Source organism: Athene cunicularia (genome assembly GCF_003259725.1).
Source record: "Athene cunicularia isolate RWA chromosome 15 unlocalized genomic scaffold, athCun1 chr15_part1, whole genome shotgun sequence".
Lineage (NCBI taxonomy): Eukaryota > Metazoa > Chordata > Aves > Strigiformes > Strigidae > Athene > Athene cunicularia.
Genome location: NW_020799121.1, coordinates 13,837,299 through 13,862,173, shown reverse-complemented (window position 1 = coordinate 13,862,173; position 24,875 = coordinate 13,837,299). Strand labels below are relative to the sequence as shown.

At 40.5% G+C, this 24,875-nt stretch overlaps 1 protein-coding gene across 12 annotated transcripts in view; it reads left to right on the top strand.

Annotated features, from left to right (window-relative positions):
• ATXN2 (ataxin 2) overlaps window positions 1-24,875 on the top strand; it is a 45,029-nt gene that overhangs the window by 17,930 nt on the left and 2,224 nt on the right. For 3 of the 12 annotated variants that reach the window (XM_026859475.1, XM_026859468.1, XM_026859467.1), the window contains 13 exons: window positions 2,007-2,189; window positions 3,729-3,917; window positions 4,639-4,746; window positions 5,612-5,682; window positions 6,356-6,663; window positions 7,139-7,202; window positions 7,320-7,472; window positions 8,133-8,199; window positions 10,211-10,395; window positions 11,003-11,135; window positions 15,504-15,557; window positions 21,145-21,290; window positions 22,182-22,409. In XM_026859475.1, coding sequence (XP_026715276.1) covers window positions 2,007-2,189; window positions 3,729-3,917; window positions 4,639-4,746; window positions 5,612-5,682; window positions 6,356-6,663; window positions 7,139-7,202; window positions 7,320-7,472; window positions 8,133-8,199; window positions 10,211-10,395; window positions 11,003-11,135; window positions 15,504-15,557; window positions 21,145-21,290; window positions 22,182-22,409 — 1,889 coding nt within the window. The remainder of the gene's footprint in view (window positions 1-2,006; window positions 2,190-3,728; window positions 3,918-4,638; window positions 4,747-5,611; window positions 5,683-6,355; window positions 6,664-7,138; window positions 7,203-7,319; window positions 7,473-8,132; window positions 8,200-10,210; window positions 10,396-11,002; window positions 11,136-15,503; window positions 15,558-21,144; window positions 21,291-22,181; window positions 22,410-24,875) is intronic. The other 9 variants (XM_026859478.1, XM_026859474.1, XM_026859476.1 and 6 more) reach the window with 5 other exon arrangements.

Genomic DNA, 24,875 nt, shown 5'->3' with positions numbered 1-24,875 from the left:
CCTCTTCATTACTTAACCTATAATTTGTGTTTAACTTTAGTTTATCAGACTATTTCTATTAACCTTTTTATTTGAAGAACTTTACAAAAAAACAAAATAAAGCTGTGACATTTCCCAAGTTGGTATGAAATAAACTCAGCTTTGCAAACGCTGCTCAGTGTCTTAACCAACAACATCATGCAGGACCTGATCACTTTCGAGGGCATATTTAGGAATATAAATTTATATAAAATATCAACTCTTTTAATACAGTTTATCCACAAAAAGAAGTTTGAAATTTAACTAATTCATTGAATTACCTTTTGTAAAAAAACAATGACAGTAATAATACTACTACTATATTATGGGAAGTGCACTGTGGAAGGGGATAGAATAAGCTGCTTCAAAGGCAAATCTGTAGAAGACTTTAGATCTGTTTGCATTGAGGCAGAAGAACAAGTCAGCCCCCTAGAAGTCAGTAATCTGCAGAGAAAGGTTAACCCATGAGTCCTTCGGTAACTGCATGCAGAAGTATCTGAACTAAATTTGTTTGTCCTCTTGAGGGTACAGTAAGGAACACATTTTCAAATCCTTCTTTTATTTAAGTGCACTTAAAAACTAGCCTGCACAACACGATCTAGCAAGCCTGGAAAAAATGCAAACTGGTTAGAATAAACTCACGGGGAAACTTGCAGTCTCTGCCGTAGCTGGCTCCACTGGAGCCACGGGAGAGAGAACAGTCGTCCCACTAACTGAATCAGTAACACCGTTCTACAGCTCGCCTGATAAATGCTCAAGATGGTCCATAACCAGAAAGTGAATGGTAGTGGGCATGTCTGTATGGTGTGCTACTGTCAGTTTATCAGTGTGAGCTTTTTTTAATGTAGTGAGATACTGCGAATCCACATGCAAATTCAGTTATTTTTTAGCACTTGCCATTGATTTGTCAGGCATGCAGTGAACTGCTGCTTACCGCAACATTTAATTTCTGCTACTAGGATTGCTGGAAAGTGTGTATTCTTTAAAATACTTGCCTGTATATAATTTGGATCGAAGTCTCCTTATAGGTTCATGGTTAAAATAGAGACTGACATGTAATGATTTATGTAACCAGAAAGAGGTACTTGATATTTTAAAACTTTTATCTGAAACCAGAAAGCCATTATCTGAACTTTTCTTTATTATTGACCTACATTAAAACCAAACTGTAATCAGCCAGATTTGCTCATACAGTTTTTTTTCCTTTTGAAGTATAACAGTTGAGTCTGGTCTAAACAAAATGTTTGTTAAGATGTAGAAACTGTATTGGTGCTTAGACTCGAGCATAACTATTCTGTGGCAGCTGTATAAGCTGTTCAGAATTCCTGTATTCACTTATGACTTTAGCTTCTGGCGTTAAACATGCATGACTTGAACCTTGGGATAACAATAACTTGTTTAGTTGTAATTTTGCTGACTTGTAAATGAATTGTGACCTGCTGCAGGCAATTTAGCCTCGGTGCAGAATGCTCTGCTGAAATTCCCCAAGAGCATTGGTCAGCCAGTGGCGACTACTCTGTAAATAAATGTTTGGTATCACTGACCACCTGAAAAAAGTGATGGAAATTTTTTTTTCTTTTCTGGAGAATGTTTGATAGCCTGGAACTGTGCTTATCCAGAGGGAGCTGGGCCACTAACCTTTTTGGCTTGTCTTGCAGTAAGCAATATTGGATACTTGGATTTCAATATTTTAAATCCAGGACTTGCGTACCTGTTTCAATTCTGATAAAGCTTCTAAATATCAATGAACTTGAGCTGTCCTAGCAAGGTGATGAGTGTGTTGGTAGTCTGGCTGGACCAATGGCTTGGCCTTTTTTAGTCTCGTGGATCCCCGGTTCTAGTCGATGTCAGTGTAAATTGCTTGACTGTACTCTACTGCATTATTGCGAGTTAGATTAAATCCAGTTTTAAAAACAGATAGTATGTTTGGGTACTCTTAGTGATGGACGTTAAGTACTTATTGTGTGGGGTTGTCTTCTTTTTCTCAGGGCCTCCACGGATGTCTCCTAAGGCACAACGGCACCCTCGAGGTCACAGAGTCTCTACTGGTAGGGGTACAATTTCAAGTGGCTTAGAATTTGTATCTCATAATGCACCAGGGGAAGCATCTACTACTGCAGTGGCACGAGGCAGCCCTTCAGGTGGGACGTGGTCATCAGTTGTCAGTGGGGGTAGGTAAAGCTTGGCTTATTGCAGATGGCTTGCCAGGGGTACTTTAGAGTGTGAATGCAAAGCAGAACACTGCGTTTCTAGACAACTCAGGCTCTGAATAAACACCGGTCTGCTAACTTAGCTTGCTTAGATGAAGTGGGAGAAGGATATTCCCAGTTGGCTTAGTAAAATAGTTGGTGAGTCGGTCCTCCAAGTGCAATATCGTTCTAACTGTAGAGAGGTTAAGTCAGGTGCTGTGTGAAGAGAAAGGAGAGAAAAATGTGGGAATAAGTTGCTGAAAGAAGAAGTTTTTAGGGTAGTATTGAAGGAGGCACGAAAAGTTATATATGTTCCATTGCATCACTGCATTTGGTTAATGGCAGTGTAACTGGGTTGTGGTTTACAGATGTTTGGATAGAGGAAAAGTGGTGTTAAAAGAGAAGATGAAATGATACTCAAGTTGGATATATTTTTTTTCTTTTTAAAATCATGCAGGTTTTAAGTGGTCATTTTGTGTTTGTCTAAGTACTGTAGTAGCAGATATAGTCAGCGTCTTTTCCGAATCAGTTAAGATATATATTTTTCTTTTTGACTTCAAATTTAAAGCTCAGTTTTGTGACACAGGCCCTAGTCTTGAGCTTTTGCAGTTGAGGCCGTGTTCTAGTGAGTTGTCAGCAGCTGGGCGCTTTCTTGAATCGAAAGGCAAGTGAGTGACAGTTGGAAGTCTGATACCTTTTAGCAGTGCTAGAATTGTAGAGGAGTGTAGCGGGAATGGATTTTTTTAGAAAGAAGGTATGAATTAGACCCCCTTTAGACACGTTGCCTTGTGGAAAAGATTTAAACTCTTCTGTTCTGGCATTATCTCTGATTCATCTTCCCTCCCCACCCTTCACTTTATATATTATTAACATGCAAGTAGGACTGTTAAACGACTTAATCTCTCTCTCTCCTCGCTCATTTGACAAGTTAATATGTGACGTAAAGCAACTAACTAGCCACAGTGGGATGAGCAGGAAGCAGGAGGTACAATTTACCGTTTAAAGAATATACAACTTTCCTTGCTGCTTTAACACAGGGGCAAAAATACCCATCAAATAATCTTCTTTCAATAGGATATGTTGGTTTTTTTCCAGCTGGCAAACCTCCAAAAGAGGACGCTGTAAAATGGATGTGTTTTTTCAGCCCTTTAAAAAAATGTTTTACATCTGTTTGTATATGGAGACCTTGACCATCTTTTCAGTTCTACCTGAAACTGTGTTAATGTGAGCTGTTGTAGCTGTGCTGCTGGGGGGCTGGGGAGCGTATTGCAGTTTCGTGGTGGGTCTACAGGGCAGTGATATGTATTAGGGGACAATCCGCAGAAAAAATCGCACCACTTATCTGAAATGCTGCGTTGTAAAGAACTAGGAGATGTACCTGAAAGGTAAACAGGTTTTCAATTACTATATAAAGTTCCACTAAGTATTTTAAAGCATGTGTTTAGTCATTTTAAAAATAAGCAAACTGCCGAGCAGATGAGGAAACTTAGCCTATAACTATTTTTTCCTGTTTGTTTCTAGTTCCGAGATTATCCCCTAAAACACACAGGCCTAGGTCTCCAAGGCAGAGCAGCACTCCCACAGGACCAGCTCTGCCTTCTCCTCAGCCTGGTACTATTCCCACTGAGTCTGTGGCCATGCCTGTTCCAGCTGCCTCTCCTACACCTGCCAGCCCTGCATCCAACAGAGCAGTTACCCCTTCCAGCGAAGGTAAGTTACGCTCAGTAGCTTGCCAATGCTCCCTTTCCCTGACAACGAATACACCTGTACAAGAGCAAAGCTGCTTTCTAAATGATGGGAAAACTTCTGATGTGTTTAATTTGACTGTGTAGCCCTCTCTGCTTTTCCCATGAAGCTAGTTTTAAACTAAGGTCGGAGAGAGGCTTTTGGATAAGTCTGTATGCTTAATTTCTTCTGCCGTTTAAGGAGTATGGGCTTAAGTTTGACTTAATTGCGGATTTTTTTTTTTTCAAACTGAGTTCCTGGCTGTTTTCTAATTTAAAGAAACATAAGCCACTGATTTCAAATAATATTTTGAGCATAGTGAAAGGAAGGGGGTGGGGGGGAAAAAGCCATCAAGAGCACAGTCAAACGTCTTAAGAACTCTCAGATCTTTGTAGTATTCTGTATGAAGAGCTTGGACTATGGAAAATAATTCGCTCACTTTATAGTTTTTTCAGCCTAGTTAAGGTTCTGTGTATGATGAGGGATGTGTTTGGAACTTTTTCATTTGTCTTAAAGACAGTAGGGTGTGGAAGGGGAGAGGATAAATCCTCCAGGCCCTAACTGGATAGCAAAAAATGTGTAACTTAAGGTTTTTTCTTTTGTAAGCTAAACATGGTTAAATTTCTCTTCTGTTTCTGTCTTGCCATCTCTCTCTGGTCAGTTTGAGCTGTGTCTAAGAGAATAACTTTGGCAATTTCTTTCCTAGCTAAAGATACTAGACTTCAGGACCAGAGGCAGAATTCTGCAGCTGGGAACAAGGAGAATATAAAGCCAAGTGAGACTTCTCCTAGTTTTCCTAAACCTGAAAACAAAGGTTTGTATCCAAAGCTTTTCTGTATACTTGAGTAACGTAGGAATTCCAAGCACTAAACCTGCTGTATTGACTGCTTTAGTTAGCATTTCATGGAAGACTTGGAAGTGTTCTGGCTTTGGGTGTTCTACAGTGAAAATTTGATCATGCAGTTGTGAAGTGGCAGGCCTACAATTTTAAATGTTGTTCTTGACTCATTCCATCAACACGAAATGTAGAGATGCTCATGTGGATGGTGTGATTTCTTTTTACTTGCTTTCTTCTTTCTTTTTCTTCCTTTTTTTTTTTTTTTTTCCCCCTGGTTCACAAAGCTGTTTTTTAGCTCTCTTTGGACCGAGTGAGTGTTTCCGCTCTGAGCTATGTTCACAATACTTCTGAGCATCGTGGTCAACATAGTTTTTCATCACTGTACTTCTTCCTATTATGCCTTAAACTTGGCTTTCTCTGCAGCATAGCTTGCTCGTTCAGTTCTCAAAAAAAATCTTCCACATTGTTGAACTTAATCAGCGTTTCACCTTTAATTGCTACGTCTTGAGACACTGGCATGTTATGTATTGAGAGATTTATTGGATGATTGTTTGTGTTCAGCTGGGTTCTGCAGTCCCTGCACCTCAGGGCTTCTGTCTTGGTGTGATGCATTAGAACTATAGATATGTTAGTTATGTAATGCCATGGTTTCACAGAGTATTTTTGTGTGCTTATTATACACATAGCTCATGAAATTTTACCAAATGACAGATACAATAATATCACTGTATTTCATTTTTAGGTACATAAAAATTACCTTTATGCAAATTTAGAAATGTAAGGGTTGTATACAAAAATTACATTAGAAATGCTTGGACAGTGTTGGTCTTCTGTTTGGCAGGTGTATCTCCAATTGTTTCAGAACATAGAAAACAGATTGATGATTTAAAGAAATTTAAGAATGACTTTAGGGTAAGTTTCTCTGTATGTGCATTCCAGATTATTTTAGTGAATTGAATATATTGCATGTGTTAACAGGAAAACAGGTCCTACTTGTGTTTAATTTATGAAAGTATCTCTAAGAATTCATGCTAGATATTATAAAATCAATGCTGACTCTTGCTAACACAATTACCTAATACATGTAAATGTGCCTATTGACTATACACTGAAAATAGTACTTGAAAACTGATCATTAAGTACAAATAATTATCACATTTATGCTCCATATGGAAGAGCTGTTTCAAAGTTAAACAAAGGGTTTTGCTGAGGAAAATTGAGGAATTCATACTACTTATTTCCTGGTTATAATGGTTTATTAAATCAGGTTAGCTTTTCAAGTGTTAAATCACACAGGGGGATGAGTCCAGAGGGTCATCTTAAGCTTTCCTGTCACTTCCTAATCAACATATAGGTCACTTGAGTCACTGAATAGCTTCTTTCACAGTATAGGCTTAAAACATGGGTCAATGTTCATAGATTTCTTTTCCAGTAGAAATGGAAATGTATGTTTTTAAAGGTCATTTCCAGATGATTGAGGCCTGTGGGGACTGTATTTTGCTCTGTGAATGTGATAGCGTTAGGTTGTCTCTTCCTCATTCTGTATATCAATTCACTGAATATATTCTTTGGGGTTTTTTTTCAGTTACAGTCAAGTTCCTCTTCAGATGCAGTGGATCAGCTGCTAAACAAAGCCCGAGAAGGTGAAAAATCAAGAGATGTAGTTAAAGAAAAGACTGAATCAACCCCTAAAGAATCTATCATAGAAACTGGCAGTAATACTAACTCTAATGGTGGCAGTAGCAAACCTAATAGTCCAAGTATTTCTCCTTCAATAAGTAATAGTTCTGAGCAAAAGCGAGGGCCTGAGGTAACTTCACAAGGTGTACAGACATCTGGGCCTGGAAGTAAACAAGATAAAGAGGATAAAGAGGAGAAGAAAGATACTTCTGAGTGAGTAATTATGCCTTTTAGAATAAGCACATCTGTTATTAGCGTTTAACCATTTGTAGAAAAAGCTGTTCTGAATGTGTGGTATCTTATTGTTTATACTGACGTAAGTGCTCTGTTATACAGAGAAAACAGGCGAAGTAACTACTGAAAGTCATCTCATGAGTCAGTGGCAGAGCTGCATGTAGAACTCTGGTCCTCTTGATGCCTAATTGACATCTAAATGCTGATTTAAATGTTTTCCTGGCTCATGTGAGCTGTAGTATCAACAGTAGGAAAACTTTTATGGATAAGTATAGTAAGAGTACTGTCAGTAAGTGGCTTTTTGCATGCCACGTGTTGTTTGAGTTCTCAGAAATCTGACTCACAGATGGAAATGAGGTATTTCATCTCTCTAAATTTTTAATTGCTAGGCAGTTCTGCAGATATGCCTGTAAAAGAATAATGCTGAATATCATCTTCTGTTCTTTATGTTTAGGCAAGTTAGAAAATCAACACTTAATCCTAATGCAAAAGAGTTCAACCCTCGATCTTTTGCTCAAGTAAGTTGTTTGATACTGTTTAACGTTGCCTTTGAGTAGATCTTTATAAACAAACCTTTTACTTGAAGGATGATCAAGCTAATCTTCCGTATGCGTTGTTGAACTCTTTGTTTATAGCCGAAACCTTCTACTACACCAACCTCCCCTCGTCCGCAAGCTCAACCTAGCCCCTCCATGGTGGGTCATCAGCAGCCAACCCCAGTGTACACTCAACCTGTTTGTTTTGCACCAAATATGATGTACCCGGTTCCAGTGAGTCCAGGCGTGCAGGTAAAGCACAGCACATGCTGCAGACTTGTTAATGCTTTTCAGGTGATTGTCAGCGAGTTGAGGAGACTTAGGAGACCTAAGTTAAAACAGTGAAATCTATTACCCTTGTAAATAGGGGCACAGTTGCGTTGTTGTTAAGTTTTAGCTGTGTAAATAGTGACTTTCCCCAGTGGTCCCTCAACCTAGATATTCTAGTAGTCTCAAACACTTGTAAATACCAGCAGTTCTTACTGCCATTTTTTATCAGTCTGTGCAGATTTCCTCCAAGCATAGTCTTTTAAGTTTTAAGCTATTGTTTCTTCATCCTTGGCTTCCAGCTGTGTCCCAGTAGTTTCTGGTCATTTTAGGGATTACTAGGATTTCAGATCTTAACTGTTGGAAAGGTTGAGGTTGTACTGCTTGAGGTAGCAGTAGCAGCATTTGCTTGACTGGTTGTCACAAACCACGTGGCCTTAGTTGTTTGTACATGCACTTAATCCCAGTGATCCAAGAAAATATCATAGATCAGGCAGAGTTCACTAAACCATGTCCCATAACAGAGTCAAACACCTCAAAACTGAGTGGGGCCCTGAACTGAGGGAAACCACCACAGGCCCCCACCCAGACACACACTCACTTTTAAAAGGAATATCATCACTTCAACTTCTCCTTCTCTTTCAGCCTTTGTATCCTATTCCCATGACGCCCATGCCGGTGAACCAAGCCAAGACATATAGAGCAGGTAAAGGTGAGAATAATACTGCCTGTTTGGTTCTTAGTCTGCATGCAGCATGAATAAATTACAAATGTTTGTGTATTTTCTAGTCCATGCTAGTTTGTTTTTGAATCATATTTTAAATGCCATTTTTAATAAAGGGAAGCAAGTGGGAATAGTATCGCGTTTCTAGGCAAACTAATTCAGCCAGAACATAAGTTTGAGTGATGGGAAGTTGCTTGGTTTGGAATCTGATTTGACAAATGGGAAAACATCTCTGTTTTACTTGCAGTGTTTGGGTAAGCTGGTCATCTCCTGTATTTCATAAATGTTACTGGTTTATTTCAAGGGAACTTTCTGTACTGGTTTTCTGTACTGGTTTACAGCAGAGCTCTGAATGGTGCTTTAGTGGAGGGGTTTTTTTGTCAACAAGCAAAATTGCTATATCTTCAGAAAGAGTATGCCATGCTGCTCTTCTGGAAAGAGCTTAATGCTGGTTCCAGTTGGTTCTTTCCCATTCCTTCTGCCCCAGTAACTGAACAGCTGGACTAACAATACCACGTTTTTAACAAGTGACACCTGTGGCTGTGGAGAGGAGAACATGTGTGGCGAGATGCGCTCTCGAAGGAGCAGAAAAATGATGGTCTTGTTTTTCTAGTCACGTTTCAGATAACGCTCTAATTCTACACAGTGCATGCTTTCTTGCAGTTTTATACAGTGGTTCATGATGATGGGTTCCAGTGCTGCAGCTCCAGTCACTGGAGGAGGAAATTGTTGAAAAGAGCAGTTCTGCTGTTTAGAAATAAACAAGTAGCCTTTATGAATGTAGGGAAGACAAAAACCTGCAATGTATTTCTGGTTTAAAGCGTACTAACTTTACTGTGGCCTGACCCGTGAAATCTTTTGGACGGTAGCACTGATTGTTTTAATCAGAAATATATCGCTGTGTACCCACATGCCTTGTGAGGCCGTTCTCCTATTCCAAATTCCTTTTTTAAGTGTCATTATTTTCTGCATATCCATTCTGCGTGCAGCGTAGTCCCAAAGGAGCTGCGTGGGTTAAAGTTCAGTGCCTGTTACGCCGTTCCAGTTGCTTTTTCATATTGTTGCTTTGCAGTGTAAATACAATCATCACTGAGTGAATTTACTGACATCTTCAACGTTTTCCCTCCTTTCCTCTCACTCTCTCTCCTCTCTCGGGCTCTGTCTGCATTGCACACTGCAGTGGAGTTTACAGGTGCTTGAGTTAACGTAGTTCCTAGCTGCAGCCTCACAGCAGCAAGCTGGAGCTCACCTTGAACTCTCATGCCCTGTTGCTTAGTAGGCTCAATTAGTTTATTCTGAGTGCCTTGCTGCTGTGGTTTGGTTGTTCGTCTGACTAGGATAGCTCAGTCCCACACTGCAGTGCTCTGCTCTCTTAATCTTTTTTCCCTCTAATTATTCCTACTCCTCTTCTTCTTATAGGTTGACTTGTCCCCTTCAGTGTTGACTGTGACCTAAAAGTTGCTTTCTGCTATCCTGAGGGGGGTAGCACAGAGCTTAAAAGATGTGAATACCTCAGACTGCGGCTGCGTGGAGACCTTTATTCTGCTCTCCTCAGCCATAAGCACAAGTAATTTTAACAGACTCAGCTTTCCAGTTGATGGAACAGTTGCTGAGTAGTTCCCGTAGAGGGTGAATTAAGCCTTTTGAAGGGGACAGGATCAAAATTGCTTAATGTAGGTATCCTGATACAACCTTTCTCTTCTGCTACTGATTCTTGCCAGACTTTCTCTCCCTCCACCTTTCCTCCTTTCACAAAAAAAAAAAGCAGGCCTGGGTTTGTGGCCATACACACGTCTCAAAGGCAGTGATGAAAAATCAAGTGTTTCTTGGAGGAACTCCTTTTCATGCTGTTCCTTTTTGATAGAGCTCTAATATACGGTTAAAGGTGAGGGGTGAGGATATTCCACTTGGTCACGGTGACATTGTAACGTAAAACCTTTCAGGAAGATCATCATTCTTCAACCTGTGTTTCTAACATGAAGCACTCTTTGCTTTGTAGTACCAAATATGCCGCAGCAACGGCAAGACCAACATCATCAGAGCACCATGATGCATCCTGCCTCAGCAGCAGGCCCTCCAATTGTAGCTACGCCACCTGCTTATTCAACACAATATGTTGCATATAGTCCCCAACAGTTTCCTAATCAGCCTCTTGTGCAGCATGTGCCACACTACCAATCTCAGGTAAGAGTCCTTTTAATCCACGTGCGAAGTCAAACCAGAAATAATTAAGTGGCTCAGTCCTGAATACCCTCTTGTCTCCTGTCGTCACAAGTCACTCTGAACAGTTTCTGTGTTCTGGAGCGTACTTGGGGGTGCTGTAACATGCTTCAAAGCCTGTAACAAATTTTAAGGTCAGTTTAGGAGTTGGCATTTATTGTCGATTTTGTAGCACTTTGAAGAATTCCTTTCAGGTCATGGCCAGGACTGTCTCCCTAGTTATGTGTTCTAAAAATAAAACCCATGTGGTGTACTCTTACTTCAAAGGCTTTTAAATATACATGTGTAATTGGATAAATCTATAGTTACATACATAAGCTTACTGCATTATTAAGAGTGGCAAAAATGAGATATGCCAGTGTTTTTTGTCAGTTTCTGCAGAAAATATCCGTAAATTTTTATAAACAATTGGGATAATTGTGATAGTATGAAATCTATAGTTTGCTCTGCGTTTTAGCAAGGCCAAGCTATTACAGAGTTTCAAAGTACGTGATTATTGTTTAGCTGACAGTAGTTTCTTTGTAATAGTCCTCCAATTAACTGTCTGTTTTCTTATTTCTGTTGAACGCAGCATCCTCATGTTTATAGCCCTGTAATACAGGGCAACGCTAGAATGATGGCACCACCAACACACGCACAGCCTGGTTTAGTATCTTCTTCTGCAACACAGTATGGTGCGCATGAACAGACGCATGCTATGTATGGTAGGAAACGTTTTGTGTTATATGTAACTTTTTAAGTTCTTACGTTGTGCAGGGATGTATTTAATCTCAAGCTTCAAACGTGGGTATCATTCAGATTACACCAGTAGATGTGGTTTATATTTCATAAGATGATGAGCAGAGCATTGAAAACTGAGCCACCTGGTTAAAAATGAAAACTCAAGTATGCTGATTTCAGTAGGATGCCAGTGACCAAGATGAAATTTCAACCTGGGAGCTGCTAAAGAATATCTGCTGAAAGAAGTTTGCTCAAGTTCTCTTGATGCTCTTGACACAACATCCCTTGATTGTTTCTTGATTATAATTAGGACTTGTTTTATTGCAAGGCTATCACCTCAGTTTCAAAACTTGACTTTAGTTCTGACAACTAGTGAAATGCTGTCTTTATGATACTACTAGCATTATTAACAGTATGAACACTGCTGTTTAAGCAAAATAAAACATGTGTTGCTTACCTTTCTTTTTTGGTAAGTCAAGAATTAAGTATATGAAACAGCTCGTGTATTGCTCTGACTTTGACAATTAGTCTCCAGCATTACCAGATGGGCATATTTCACTTACAGTGAAGTGCTGAAAATGTGGGTTACCTTGTTAACAAAGTAAAATGTGAAAGAACTTCTAAAGCGTTATAAATGTATGATAAACCAATGCCCAATTCAGAGGAAAAACAAACTCACTGCAAAACATGCTATTGAAAGAGGTAGAATCAAGGTTGCTAGAAGACTTGGAAATTGTCATAAAATGTCAAAACAGCAGATGGTCTCTTGAAAACGTGGCATTTCAATACTTGTTATAGCATCTGAGGAAGACTTTTATTGGGTCACATATATTATTGACTTAGATTCTAATAAAAGATTTTCTGTACCTTTAGACATCTTTGTATGTTTTCCGGTGCTTAGTTTTACACTGCTACTTAATGGAAGTCCATGTTGTGTCATGAAAATTTAAAAGGCTAAGAATCTAAAGTTTAGTGTGAAATTAATTCTGATTTTAAAAAGTCTGTGTCTTACCCATCTGAAAACATCCTGTCAGATCTCTGCAGTGGTATGGTAACATAGCTAAGAAACAAAAAATAATAGAGGGAAACCTTTTTTGACGCTTGGAGGAAGAATGTTTCGGCTCATTTGTGCTGAAGCTGAAATGGAAGTTACTTGTAGAGGTTAAGTCTTTCTCTCACAGGTCCTTGCTAATTGTATTACTTTGATCTTTCCAACTCTTGTGCTTGGAGGTGTCCATGTAAACAGATCTTCTGTTTGCTTTTTCATTAGATTAAATAGAATTCTGATAAAGTGAATGATCAAAGGCTTTCAGACCTTTATTGGTGAAAACTCTCCTCTCAAATCCTAATTAAAATAAAACCAAACATGAGATAATCTGAGATTTGATTCAGAATGGTTGCATGTGACTTCCTAGCAATTTCCCATTGTGCACCATCCTTATCTTCTGTAACCAGTGGGTTCTACAGCACTGAAGTACAAGCCCATTCCCTTGGTTGGCTTTGATCAGATGTCTGTATAGCTTTTTCACTGATATTCTAACTTACAACTGCTCGATCTCCCTTTTGCGTTGGTTTTGCAGCTTGTCTGCTCTAGGTATGTGCCTACCTACCAGTGCAAACAACTAAGTGGGGTCAAACTTGAGAATTCTTTGGTATTTCCTGCCATGTAATTAAATACTACTTTTCTAAGAGCACCTAATTTAACAGAAATTGCATGTCCTCCTGTGTTCTTTCAAGTAGCTACTTTTGGTGACTCTTCTAAATATTCTCCCGCCTTCCCAGTAAATGATCAAATGCTTGAAATTCTTGTTATTGAAACCATTCAATCCAGCTGGATCATGAACGCCATACGAGACACTTTTTTTTAAAGAGTATGTTCTTGCCGTGTGCAGACGTGTTTATTGCCTAGCGAACCCGAATTGGCTCAAATGTAATCCTGAATTTACAGAGTTTACAGTTAGCTACACATGAAATGACTTCTGATGTAGCGCAGCACTGTCTCAATTCAGATTTTTGCAAGTCTTCCATGTGCCGAGTACTTGAAGACCTTGCCTAGACGGCTTGTGGTTCCTCAAAATGTGTCCATCTGTAACATACTGACTTCAGCTTCCGTTTATCGATATGTGAATGCTTGGGACAAAATGTAGAAATGCCTAAGGTGATAAATATAAGCTGCTTATGGAGTACACTGCTAAAGAACAACGTGCTGGAATCATTCACATCTGATTGAGTGACTATAAGAAAGTATCCATAACTCATGTTCTGTATTTTGGGAATCTTTAAGTTTACCCACGTTATCTTTGAACTAAACATACCAATGCACTTTGATTCTGGTCCTCTCTTAAAACTAATTTGAAAGTACAGAGTAACAACTTCCTGAGAAACAACAACCACTGCTGCTTTTGATTTCTGGAGCACTTGCTCAAACAAGTTCTCAGATTTCCTTTTGGCTCTTTAAAATTGCTATCTGATTATTTTTTTAAAAACCCACTATTTTTTTTAAATTTTTTTTTTTTTCCTCCCGTTGGTATCAGGATTCAGTGGGCTATACTGCCCTTTTATCCTTCAAGGTACTAGTGCTTTCTTTGAGATAATTCTTGCAAAATTCACTCAAAATTTTTTTCCTGCGGATGTGGTAGAGAGAAGATGTCTGCAAGGACAACCGTGCTGAGACGTGGGGGTTGGGGGGGCACTGCTTATGAAGTGTTCTTAAGGTGTGAAATGTTTTCTGGTGAGATCTGAAAACTCCATCTTCACTAATGGTTTGGGACAAGTTGAAAGTCTGTGGCAAGTAGTAACCACCTGCCAGCGAAGAGAAATGCCTGTTGATCCATTAAGTGAACTGCCCTCACTGCCCAAAACTTGGGGTTTTGTTTTCCCGTCTCATGAAGAGATAGCTGAATCCAAAGTACATATGGTGACCGACACTTGTCGATAAGTACTCTTCCATTTTAAAGTATTTTTGTCTAATGCTGTTTAATGGGATATTTCTGCACTTCTGGGATTTCCTTGCCAGTCGTTACAGTGTCCTGCTTCTGTTTCCCAACCCGCTGTTGACAAGAGCTCAAGAGAAGCAGAGCAGCTGAGCTGTGTGGTCACCAGTAGACCCACCTAAAGATAATGAACGGAGACGTGTTTAAGTCACTGGGTTTTCCCCCCCCCCTCAAAAATACAATTGGGAAGGACAATGTTCAAGCGACTATCTTTCTGCCCGTCTACCAGCCAGACGATTAAAAAAAACCCTCTATTACACACTTCAGCTCGTAACTCCTGGAGACGTGAGCCACTTAGATGTCCTTGCCAAGGAGAGAGTTTGCCGTGCGGGCGCTGCTGAAGCAGAGCAGCGCCCACACCTTTACCTGCCACGCGCACGTGCCTGAAGGCGGAGCTGTCGTTCTTACCCTGCTAAACTGCACCCTGCTTTCAGAACCTCCTGTCTGTCTTAAGCGGTGGCTCTGTGTGATCTCCCTGATGGCGCTGGGCTGGCAGTTTGCTGGCCAGGGTTTGCAGTTTGACTGCTTGGGCTGTGGCGCACAAAGACCCAAACTTGGCTTGTGCTGGTAGTAGAAAATTTGGTTATCCGAGTAGAGGGTGGATATATTCATTCCTGTGACAATGAACTTGTGTTAGTTTTACCATGTAGCTGAATTGCCTGTGTTTTCGGGTAACCGGAGTCCTCTGAAAAACTTAAAACTTTTGTGTTTAACAACTCTTGTGTAAAACCAGACCTTGGTTTTATACAGATGCATTTCCTGGTTTTTGTGCTCTCATTCCTGTCCCCATTCTCCCTTCCCCTTTCCCCTTCTGCATATGTTTTACTGGTCTGGTGTTGTCTCTAACTTTATCTGGTTTCTGTCTCAGCAGTAGAGTAAATTCTATTACCCTGATAGTACAATGGTGGATATAATATAAACTTCAGAGGATTCTCCAGGGACTAAGAGTGAACCAGTCACCAAAGGTGTCTTGGAACTGTTAAGAATGACAGTGATATAGCTGAAAAAGCAAGGGGCCAATTTCTGTTCTAGTGTAATTTCATTTTAACCTTCTTATTACAGTGGACTTGTAATAGACCATTAATTGACGTAAAGTTTGTTTTTGTGTTAAATAACTGAAGACCTCAGTGTCACAGTTAAGAAGGAAGGCTTACTTGAGACTTGTGTTGTTTCATCTCCACTCATTTGTAAAATTTAAGTATCCAGCTCTAATAGCACCTAAGTAAATAAAATTATCTGCATGGTTCTACAATCTTCAAAAAAAAAAAATTTAAAAAAAAAATGACGCTGACCTTTCCAGAAGACGGGAAGTATGCACGTGGCAAGAGGCTAATTTACCTTTCTATTTCCCAAATTCAGCATGTCCCAAAATACCATACAGCAAGGAGACAGGCCCTTCTTTCTACTTTGCCAGTGAGTTGGGTTTTTTGTACTAATTTTGATTGTACAGAAAAGCACTTTCTAAAGAACAGATGTTAAAGGAATGGGACGTGTTGAGGGAACAAGTTTCCTTGCACCAAACCAGTATGTGGAAAACGCAGGAAGGTTCCTTTCAATGGATGGGGGGATGAAGCTGTTGAGCAGATTTATATGACCACAGGAAGCTGATTTGTCCATTTTCTCAAAATGTATTTTTGCATGTCGAGTAATCTCCAACTTCACTACCGCAGTCTTTTCATCTGCAACCAGAAGCGAGCACTGCGTATGGATAACCTCTACTTAAAACCTGGGTGAACTGCCTCGCTCTCTTTCTTTCACGGCCCAAATGGGATTATTTATTTTTTTTTAAAACTTGGCAAGTTAATTGGCTTCCTAAAAGGAGAAGTATTTTTTGCCTCCTCTCCTTAAAAAGCTGTGGCTCAAGTGCTGAGCCCTTCGGAGGAAATAACTTGAGATGCAGCTGAGGTGAAGGGAGCTCGCTGTAGAGTTACTTTGGTCCTCTGAAGGAGTGCTGTGAACAGTGTCCTTGTTCGTTACTGTAACAAGAAGTGAGGGCTCCTTGCCGGTGCGTAGCATCGGGTGCTTCCTCCTTGGCAGGTGAACATTTCCACTTAGGTTCCCTGGCTCCGGTGCTCCTGTGTGGGTGTTGCTGGTGACCTACGTCGGTGTAAGCAACAGGAGAGGGACTCTTCTCCAGGCTCTACACACCAGATAATACAGGCTTCAGTCATGTACGTCTACTGGGAGAGGCAGATAACTAAAAAAATACTGCCTTGTATGTTGGCGTTCATCATAGCGCTCTGAGGAAGCTGAGGTTTGGGGCGGTGTGGTTGCAGGATGAACTGTAGCTGTCACCCAAGACATGGGAAAAGAGGACTTGCAGTTCCAGGGTATTTTCCTACTTGCTCCTGTCCTGCAGTGAGACTTGTTGCTATGTCTGTCTGCAAGTCCGTGCAGCCAATGCCAGGCACTCTGCTGGGATTTTTTTGAGTTAGCTCATGCAAGAGGGATGTGAGAAATACCACTCGTTCTCCAAAAATCTCTTCTGAAACAGACTTCCTGTGTTTCTTGTACAGAAATGGTTCTGCATGAACTAGTGTTGTAGGATGCTGACCTGTCCTGTTTTCATGCGTCTTGGTTTGGTGCACTGAAATAACTTTTAATAAGCTCGTTCCTTTCGTGGATAATCTTTTAAGTGGAGTCCACTCTACCTGTGTAAAATGACTTCTTTAAATGTTTTGTATTATGAAAGAAACATTTGCTATTTCTTTGCTTCCTACCATTCAGGTCTTTTAAATGTAGTTATCCTCACCATCTTACTGGGTCTGGCAATAGTTTTGAAGTTTGTTCACTGGTCAGTTCTTGAAAATAGGCTCTTCAGTGCATCTTTGGACGATGACCAACGATGACCAGCATTGGCAGCATTGAAATTCCTACCAGGGAAAATATGAAATTACATTATATGGTTTTTGCATATACCCTTGTAGCTGGGAGTTCTGCTTGATTTCTGCTGCTCTGACCTCTTCTGATTTCAGCTCCTTCTGTGGGTTTGATGGCTGACTACTGCTTGTTTGCCTCTCAGAAAAACGAGTTGCACTTTTGTAGAGTTGAATTCAGTAATTCAATCCACCTGATGGTTTTGCTCGCTTCATTACTGAATCGCTTACCTTCACTGTGTATCCCTGCCAGGTTAGTGCAGTTAAATCTTTCACGTTAGGAACCAGCTTGATCAAAAAGATGTCTGAAGTGAGGCAGGTTAGCCCAGGGAGTATTTCTGGGGAACTTAAGGCACAAAGGGTGAGGAAAACCAGTGTATTTGTGCTGGCACGAGCTGAGGTTACTTGCAGCAAGGAGATATGCAGAGCTGTTTTGTCCTTTCCTAGAGCTTTCTCAGCACTTTCTTGGATGCTAGATGGCCATTTGGAAAATCTCCAAAGTACTGACAACTGGGGGAAAATGTTGGATAATTGGTGATTATTTTTTTTCTTTTCTGTTTTTCACCTGTCTTATCTTGTTTGCTATTTGATACGTGTAGTGAGCTGTTTTGATGAACAGGCAGAAATTCTTGAAAAAAAGTCGCAGTGGAAGTGCTTTAGTTACTGCTAAGGGAGTGAATTCCTCATGACTGTTTTGCAAGACCTCTTTCACAGGCTTGCCAGTCTTATAGATTTCGTTGGCTTGTCACGGACTATTAATTGCACTAGCTAAACGTGGAAAACCTGTTACATTTCTAGAGTTGAAGTTTGAACTCTGGTTTTGAACTAACAAAAGATCTGTGCACGTATTTTGGACTTGCTGCCACTTGTCCTGAACCATTTTTGATCTTTATGCAGTATCTGTACAGGATTTAGATAAGTGTCCAAATAACATTTTTTTGAAAGGCACTTTAATATTACTATTAAAACATAATTTGCAGCAGCATCTGAAATAGTTTTAACCGAACTTGTAGAGCTTATTAATTTGCTAAAGAGAAAACGGGGGAGAGGAGAAGCTAGGCAACTAAAAATTCTTCAATATAAAAAAAAATCTGGTACTTTAAATGCAAAGCTATGGATAAAAGATATTAGACAGTTAAGGAAGAGCTACTGCTATGACAAAACCTTGATCCTCCCCCCGCTTCTATATCTATCCTTTAGGGTACTATTCCTCAGTTTAACTGGTTTCTTCAGAGAGAAATTCTTCATTGTGGAGTATTATTGTATAATGGATCTGCTTCAGAATAACTTAGTTTATTATTCTCTCGGCTATAAAGAACTGAAAAGATGAATTGCACAAATGGTTTAAGGGAATACCACATTATTTCGGGGGCTCTTTAACAAGTAATGTGGCAGGATGTGGGAAGCCTTGAATATCTTACAACTTGGAATTAATTTTCATATACATTTTAAAACCTCGTGAATGGAGTTGAAGTTAATTTGTAGTCAGGCGTGCCAGCTCTGTGGCTGAGGCAGTGGGATGAGAGCTGAAGAAGATTTCTGGTAGCATGCCCTTTGGCAAGCAAGTCAATCCCTCTGCATTTATTTCTATTACTTTGACAGAGATAATAACTTTGGGCTTTCTTCTGAGTGTGTATAATAAGGAGGTTGAGAAATTTTCCTACTGCAGAAAGCCTGTAAAAATGATCAGTACAATCATACTGTAAAAATGATCAGTGTTTCCACTGATAATTTTCACATAGCCATAAGGAGGAGTGATGTTTGAAAGTTAAATAGAAGCACGGTGGGGATGCTGCTGCAAAAGACATTTTAGTAGTGATACGGAAAAAAAAAATATTTTCCATTTGAGTGTATCAAAGTGCTATGGCAGAAGACACTGATAATTTTGACAGTGCATATAGGAAATACTGAGGTGTTTTCAAAACTCCTCTCAATCCGAACTGCTCATAGTGTATCGATGTGCTTGTACTCTCCTGCTCCACACGTTAGGATCCACTCCAGACTGCAAGAATTTAGGGTTACAACTGTATATGAAGTTCATCTGCATTAGTAGCCCGAAACTGTAGTGCACATCACTGTTAGACCGTTTGCTCAGTGAAGATTTAGTAGAGCTTTCAAAACAGCAGGGTGGGATTAAATTAAATCTGGTAGGAAGTTATTTTCTAAAGGAGACACCTTCATAGTAGCCTGCACAGGGGAGAAAAAAAATCTCTGTTAGGCCAAAAGATACTGTCTATGTGCCGTTCTAGTGAGTTGGAATATGTTAGAACTAGTATTTGTAAGCTCCGTAGCAAGCCTGACTGGAGGAAACCCAAGTATTTGCACAGGGTTGTAGTGTGTCAGGGCTGGATACCAGAGCACGGTTGCTGTCTTTTTGAGACTTGCCTTTGCTGAATATCGTTGTGCTCTCGGATGCAGCTACATTTTTGTCCCTTTTCTCCACCCATCTTGTCTTTCATCTTTTACATACATTCAGGCAGTTCTCTGTGTTCGTGAACTTAGAGCCCAGCACAGCAAAACTCTTCAGAAGCTGCAGCAGAGAGTTACTTGCAGGAGTGAGATAACACCTCACTAGCCATGGATGCTTGGGGCAGGTGGTTGCGGAGTAACGGTCGCACTCAAAGTTTCTCCCTGTGCCCTGCTTTGCAGGCTTGTTTACCAGGGCAAGAAAACCCATCACTTCTGCACAGGTACGCTGCAGACAGGCACTTCGTCGGCCATCAAGTTCTCATAGAATACAAACCCCAGTAAAAAAGGTGTAAGCCGATAGTAAGCAGTAATTAACTTCAGTCAGAACGACAAAAAGATCCCAAAACAAATAAGGAACACTTGCAGGGAAAACTCAGGAGCAGGTTGATAGTTTGCTTTGACTGTTTTTTTCTTTTAGCACTATTGTCAGCAAAAATAGCCTCTGTCTTGACAAGCTGTAATACTGGAGAGAGTAGTGTGCGTTGTCACCCGCAGAAGCGTAGCTGTGAACTGCGGACTGGTTGTTGCACAAGATCTAAAAGCAGTAGAGGGGAATAGGCCAAGCATCTTCATTTTCTTAGGGTCTGACTTTCCGGTTGCATGCTTTGTGTTTAACGGAAGGCTTGCTGTCATTGTGGCCTTTTGTACTTTCTTAGATTCCCTCAGAAGTAAAAAAAAAAAAAAAAAAAAAAAAAAAAAAAAAAAAAAAAAAAAAAAAAAAAAAAATTAATAGTGTGGCCCATTTTGGAGCAGAGCAGGACCCCTCAAGGCAAGACTTGTTGATACTAGTTTGTTGTTGGAGACTGGTATGGCTGTAGCAACAGATGTGGTTTCACTGTTGTGAAAGTTTTATGTTGTTAAGTTTTTTCCTTTTTTGGAATTTTGTACCTTAGTTGCTACCGTTTCAAGGGATTAAGAAGCACATGGCAATGTTGAGAAGCTCACAGAATGGTGGTGATCCAGAACAGATTCTATAATTGGCCTTGAGGGGAGAGGCAAGATAATGTTATTTTTGTACAAGATACTGGCTTCAGCAAAAATTTGATGCTCAAGCAGCCTCAGTTTTCTCAGCTGTTACATATATATATATATATATATATATATACACACACACACTGTGTGTCCCTATAGCTCTTAAGCACACCTGCGGTGTATAAACTTTACACTGACTGTACTGTGAGCAATTTCCAGAAGAGTAGCATGGTGAGGTTAGCCAGGTATAAGGCCAAAGAATTTTTTGGATGGTGGAAATAAAAATGGCTTGTAACACCTTTGAAAAGTATATTTCAGGAAAAAACTAAATTGTATGAAAATTATAAATTTGATATTTTAAACTGGTCTGTTTGACCAAAAAAAAAAAAAAACAAACCAAAAACCAAACTGCTTTTTTCTATGTAGTATCTGTTACGTTGTCAAACTAGGGAAGATGAACTGTTTAATTATGGTTATTTATAGACTTTCCTGCAAAACCAAACTACACAAAAGCAAGGTAAGATACTCAGCTATTTGCAAGATAATTTTTTTTTTTTTAGAAGGGGGAGGGAGTATATTTACAGTATGTTTTGAGATTATAGTGAAATCTTCAAGTGCAGATGGTGACTTGATGAGATGCCTGTTCTCTATCTGTTGTTAAATATTCTTCTTTTTCATCCTAGTTTCCACTGGCTCACTTGCTCAGCAGTATGCCCACCCTAATGCTACCCTGCATCCGCATCCTCCGCATCCTCAGCCTTCTGCCACACCAACTGGCCAGCAGCAAAGCCAACATGCTGGAAGCCACCCTGCTCCTAGCCCCGTGCAGGTAACAGCACTCAAGGCAGTGAATGTCTTTAAATTGTATTTAACAGGCTCTACTGGAAGGTGTTGCATCTGTCTGATGCTTGACATCGATATATTGATTTCCTTGAGAGGAAACATGGTAGGGTGGAGCAGTTGCACAGACACACTGCATGTGACAGATCTCATGCAGGACTTGTCTGGATTCCCCCCTGTTTTCTGGAAGGAAGGGAGCAGAGCTATATAATTTAATTTTTCTCTGCTTGGGGTGGCTAGGACTTAAAGGTGGTAGGCTCATGACATAGTTTGTTAGATAAGCTAGCAGGGAAACTTGTGATGATCCCTTTTCCTTAGTAAGGACCAGTATCAGAGTCCGGGCATTCATTTCTCTCTCTTCACAGGGTATGAGCTTGTTTCTGTGTCACAATTAAGGAAGGATCATAATTTTGTCAGAGCTTTAATACAAGTGGAGTTACGAGCAGAAATAGCAGATAAATGCTGAGAAGCATTTGGTTGTATTTTGTCAACAACAAGCAGCTGAAAACAAAACAGACCCCATGGTAGTGCTGCATGCCTTACTACCTGCTGGTGGTAACTCTGGGCTGCAAAGTGCAACTGTGAAGTATGTCCAGCTGCATGGTTGCAGGTTCTCCTTGGTTTTACCTGGCAGTCTAGGTTCTGTTTTCCAGATTCCTGCTCGTACCAAGTTTCTAGTGCAAGGAGAAAATGAGCCCGGTGGAACTGAAATGAGTTTCCTCACAAACATAGGGATTGGTGATCCTTAGGTTTGCCCCTTAAAAGATTCACCGTTTAGAGCAGTTTTGCAAACCTTTCTCAATGCTAGCTTACAGAATAAACATCTCGCCTCTAGACCATAATCTGAATGATCTTCTGTCTTTTTTTTTTTTTTTTGCAGCATCATCAGCACCAGGCTGCTCAGGCACTCCACCTGGCAAACCCACAACAGCAGTCGGCAATTTACCACGCAGGTCTAGCTCCAACCCCACCTTCCATGACGCCAGGCTCCAATACGCAGTCTCCACAAAATAGTTTTCCTACAGCACAACAAACAGTCTTCACCATTCATCCCTCCCATGTTCAACCTGCATATACCAATCCGCCACACATGGCCCATGTCCCCCAGGTAAACACAGTTTAACAACCTTCAAGACTAAATGTCTTAATGCCACAAAGTTAGGACAGTCGGGCCTGCTGAAGTGATTTCCATTCTGTCACCTCTCAGCACAGACTACCTGTTGTGTTATTTAGGTTTCTGTCTGTACATTGCCTTTATTTAGAATTTTACAAGATATTTGGACCTCAGCTTCCAACACCCAGTGCATCTACAACTGTAGTTTAATGAAGACATCTTAAGCTGGCACTGCTACTGAAAGAAATTGAGCTCTCTTCCCAGTTCCCGGCTCCCATCCTTGTCCTGCCCCACCATTCTGCTCACAGAACTGTTTGGCCATGCAGCAAACCAGACTGGGGACATGATTCAGCTGAAGTGGGCCTCCCCTACCCCCATTTTAGGCTATTTCTCAGTCAAATCAGTTCACTGCTCAGGTTCACTGCATGATCACAGCAAGAGCTGGCATACAGAAAGGTTGGAGGGGAGAGCTGAGTGGAGGAAGGCTGAATTGCTGCTTTTGGTGGCAGTTTTAGGCTCTGCATTGTAGTCAAACTTAAACAAAGTACATCCAGTAAAGGATATTCCACAGGATGACTAGGGAGTAGCGTGTGCGTGTGTGTCTGTGTGTGGTTCTAAATGGACTGCTCATGCAGAAGAGCCCCGATGATTGTTGGGCAACTAAACAACAGTCCTTGCTTCAGGATCAGAAACCCACTTCTCTTAACTGCTCTCTTGTGGTCAACTCAAAAAAAAAAAAAAAAAAGGATTTTGGGAAGGGAAGCACATGACTGATTAATCAAGAGCTCTGCGTAAAGCAGTGTTACAAAGGTTTTCTGAGGTTTACTAAATCTCATGGATTTAGTGTGCTTTGTCAAGGAATGGACAGTTAATCAGTAATTTGCCTGCACAATTTCTTCTTCAGACCAAGTACTTGGTGTCTGGCTTATGCCTTCTCATACAGGTTAACCATAGTTTGGGATAGCACGACTAACTGCAGTTAGGGAGGTTAGTCTAATAGGTGTCCAGTCTCTTGCAGAATTCTGATAAAATCTTTGCTTTGGTCCCTGGGACAGTCAGTTAAGCCAATGAGTTAATAGTTATTTAGGAATTGTTTTACTGATGTTGAGTTTTTTTTAGCTTTTTAATTCCATTAGGCTTTTAATTTCTTTGCTTTTGTACTGCGGGAGGATAAGGAGAGGATGCCCAGACTTGACAACTGCTCTGACGTCGGGCCGTGTCCTCCCAGGCTCTGGTTTAGACCAGAAACAAGATCCTTGCTCTGCTCTGGTGGGATGACACTGGTGTGAATGCCCAGGTTGTAGAGCTGCTGGGGTTGCCTTGCCTGCAGCCCTTGGGAAGGCTCTTGCCGCAAGCTCCTGGGTTAGTGGCGTGTTCGGTGCCGTGCCTTGGAACACGCGATGTTTCAAGGTCAGCTTAAAGGTAAAATTGTGCTGGACACGTCAGGGCCAGGCGCGTGCCTGCGCCGTGGGATGCGACCGTTGCCTTCCTTTCTGTGTGCCAAGCACTTACTAAGCAAACCTCGCTAAAGCAAATCAGATGCAACTTTTAGTCAGAACTGACTGCTCAGTCAGGATTTTTCAGCAATCACAGGCAAAGCCTGCTTTATCCTTGATTTTTTTGACTTACGCAGTCTCTGCTGTAATTTTTTTTAGGATGAAAAACTACAATCTGTAATCCATGATACTTAACACCAAACTAACTGACTTTTCAAACTGAAGTAGTTCCCACAAAAATCTCAAAGGGAGGAATAACTACAGTTCTGTAAGAAATTTTAAATGCATGTAATTATTCCATTGTGGGGAAACTAATCACTGGATTTAACAGTTTCTTAGCAGCCTCATTTCCAACTTCTGAACACAATTCTGAAATGCCATGCAGTAGGAATTTCAGTTCAGCTAACACAGGCAATCAATTGAATTTCCCTTTAGGTTATCAGATGAATCTCAAGCTGTTAGATATCTCACTGGAGAAACAGTACTTTAAAATTCATTACAGAGTACTGTCAGCTGCCAGTTTGCAAAGCGTTTGAGCCACAGCAGAAAATTTTTATCCGATGTATGTATTGAATACAGCTGCTATATGAATAGCTGCTTTATAATGATGGCTGTGTAATAGCTTGTTTGTCAAAGTAAAAATGGTGCTGATCCTGAAAGGTATTTCTGTTTCACAGCCTTATCTTCTAAGCCTTTTTTAGAGCAAGAGTGAGATTTGAATTGCAGTTCCTGCCTGTAAAGGCTTCTTGAGTGCTACTAATACAGTGCAAGTCTGATAAAAAAGAGTTTGAGGAATGTCTGTGATGAGTCAAGTAACCCTTTTGTCTTTAAGAAATAAAATTGTAGCCACTATCTGCTATTTGTCTTTACTGGCCTTGTGAAACTTGTGAGGCTGCAGTTATTGCACCATAGCGCTCTGTTCGTGGGATGTGGTAGACGGACAAAACAAACAAGATACAAATGC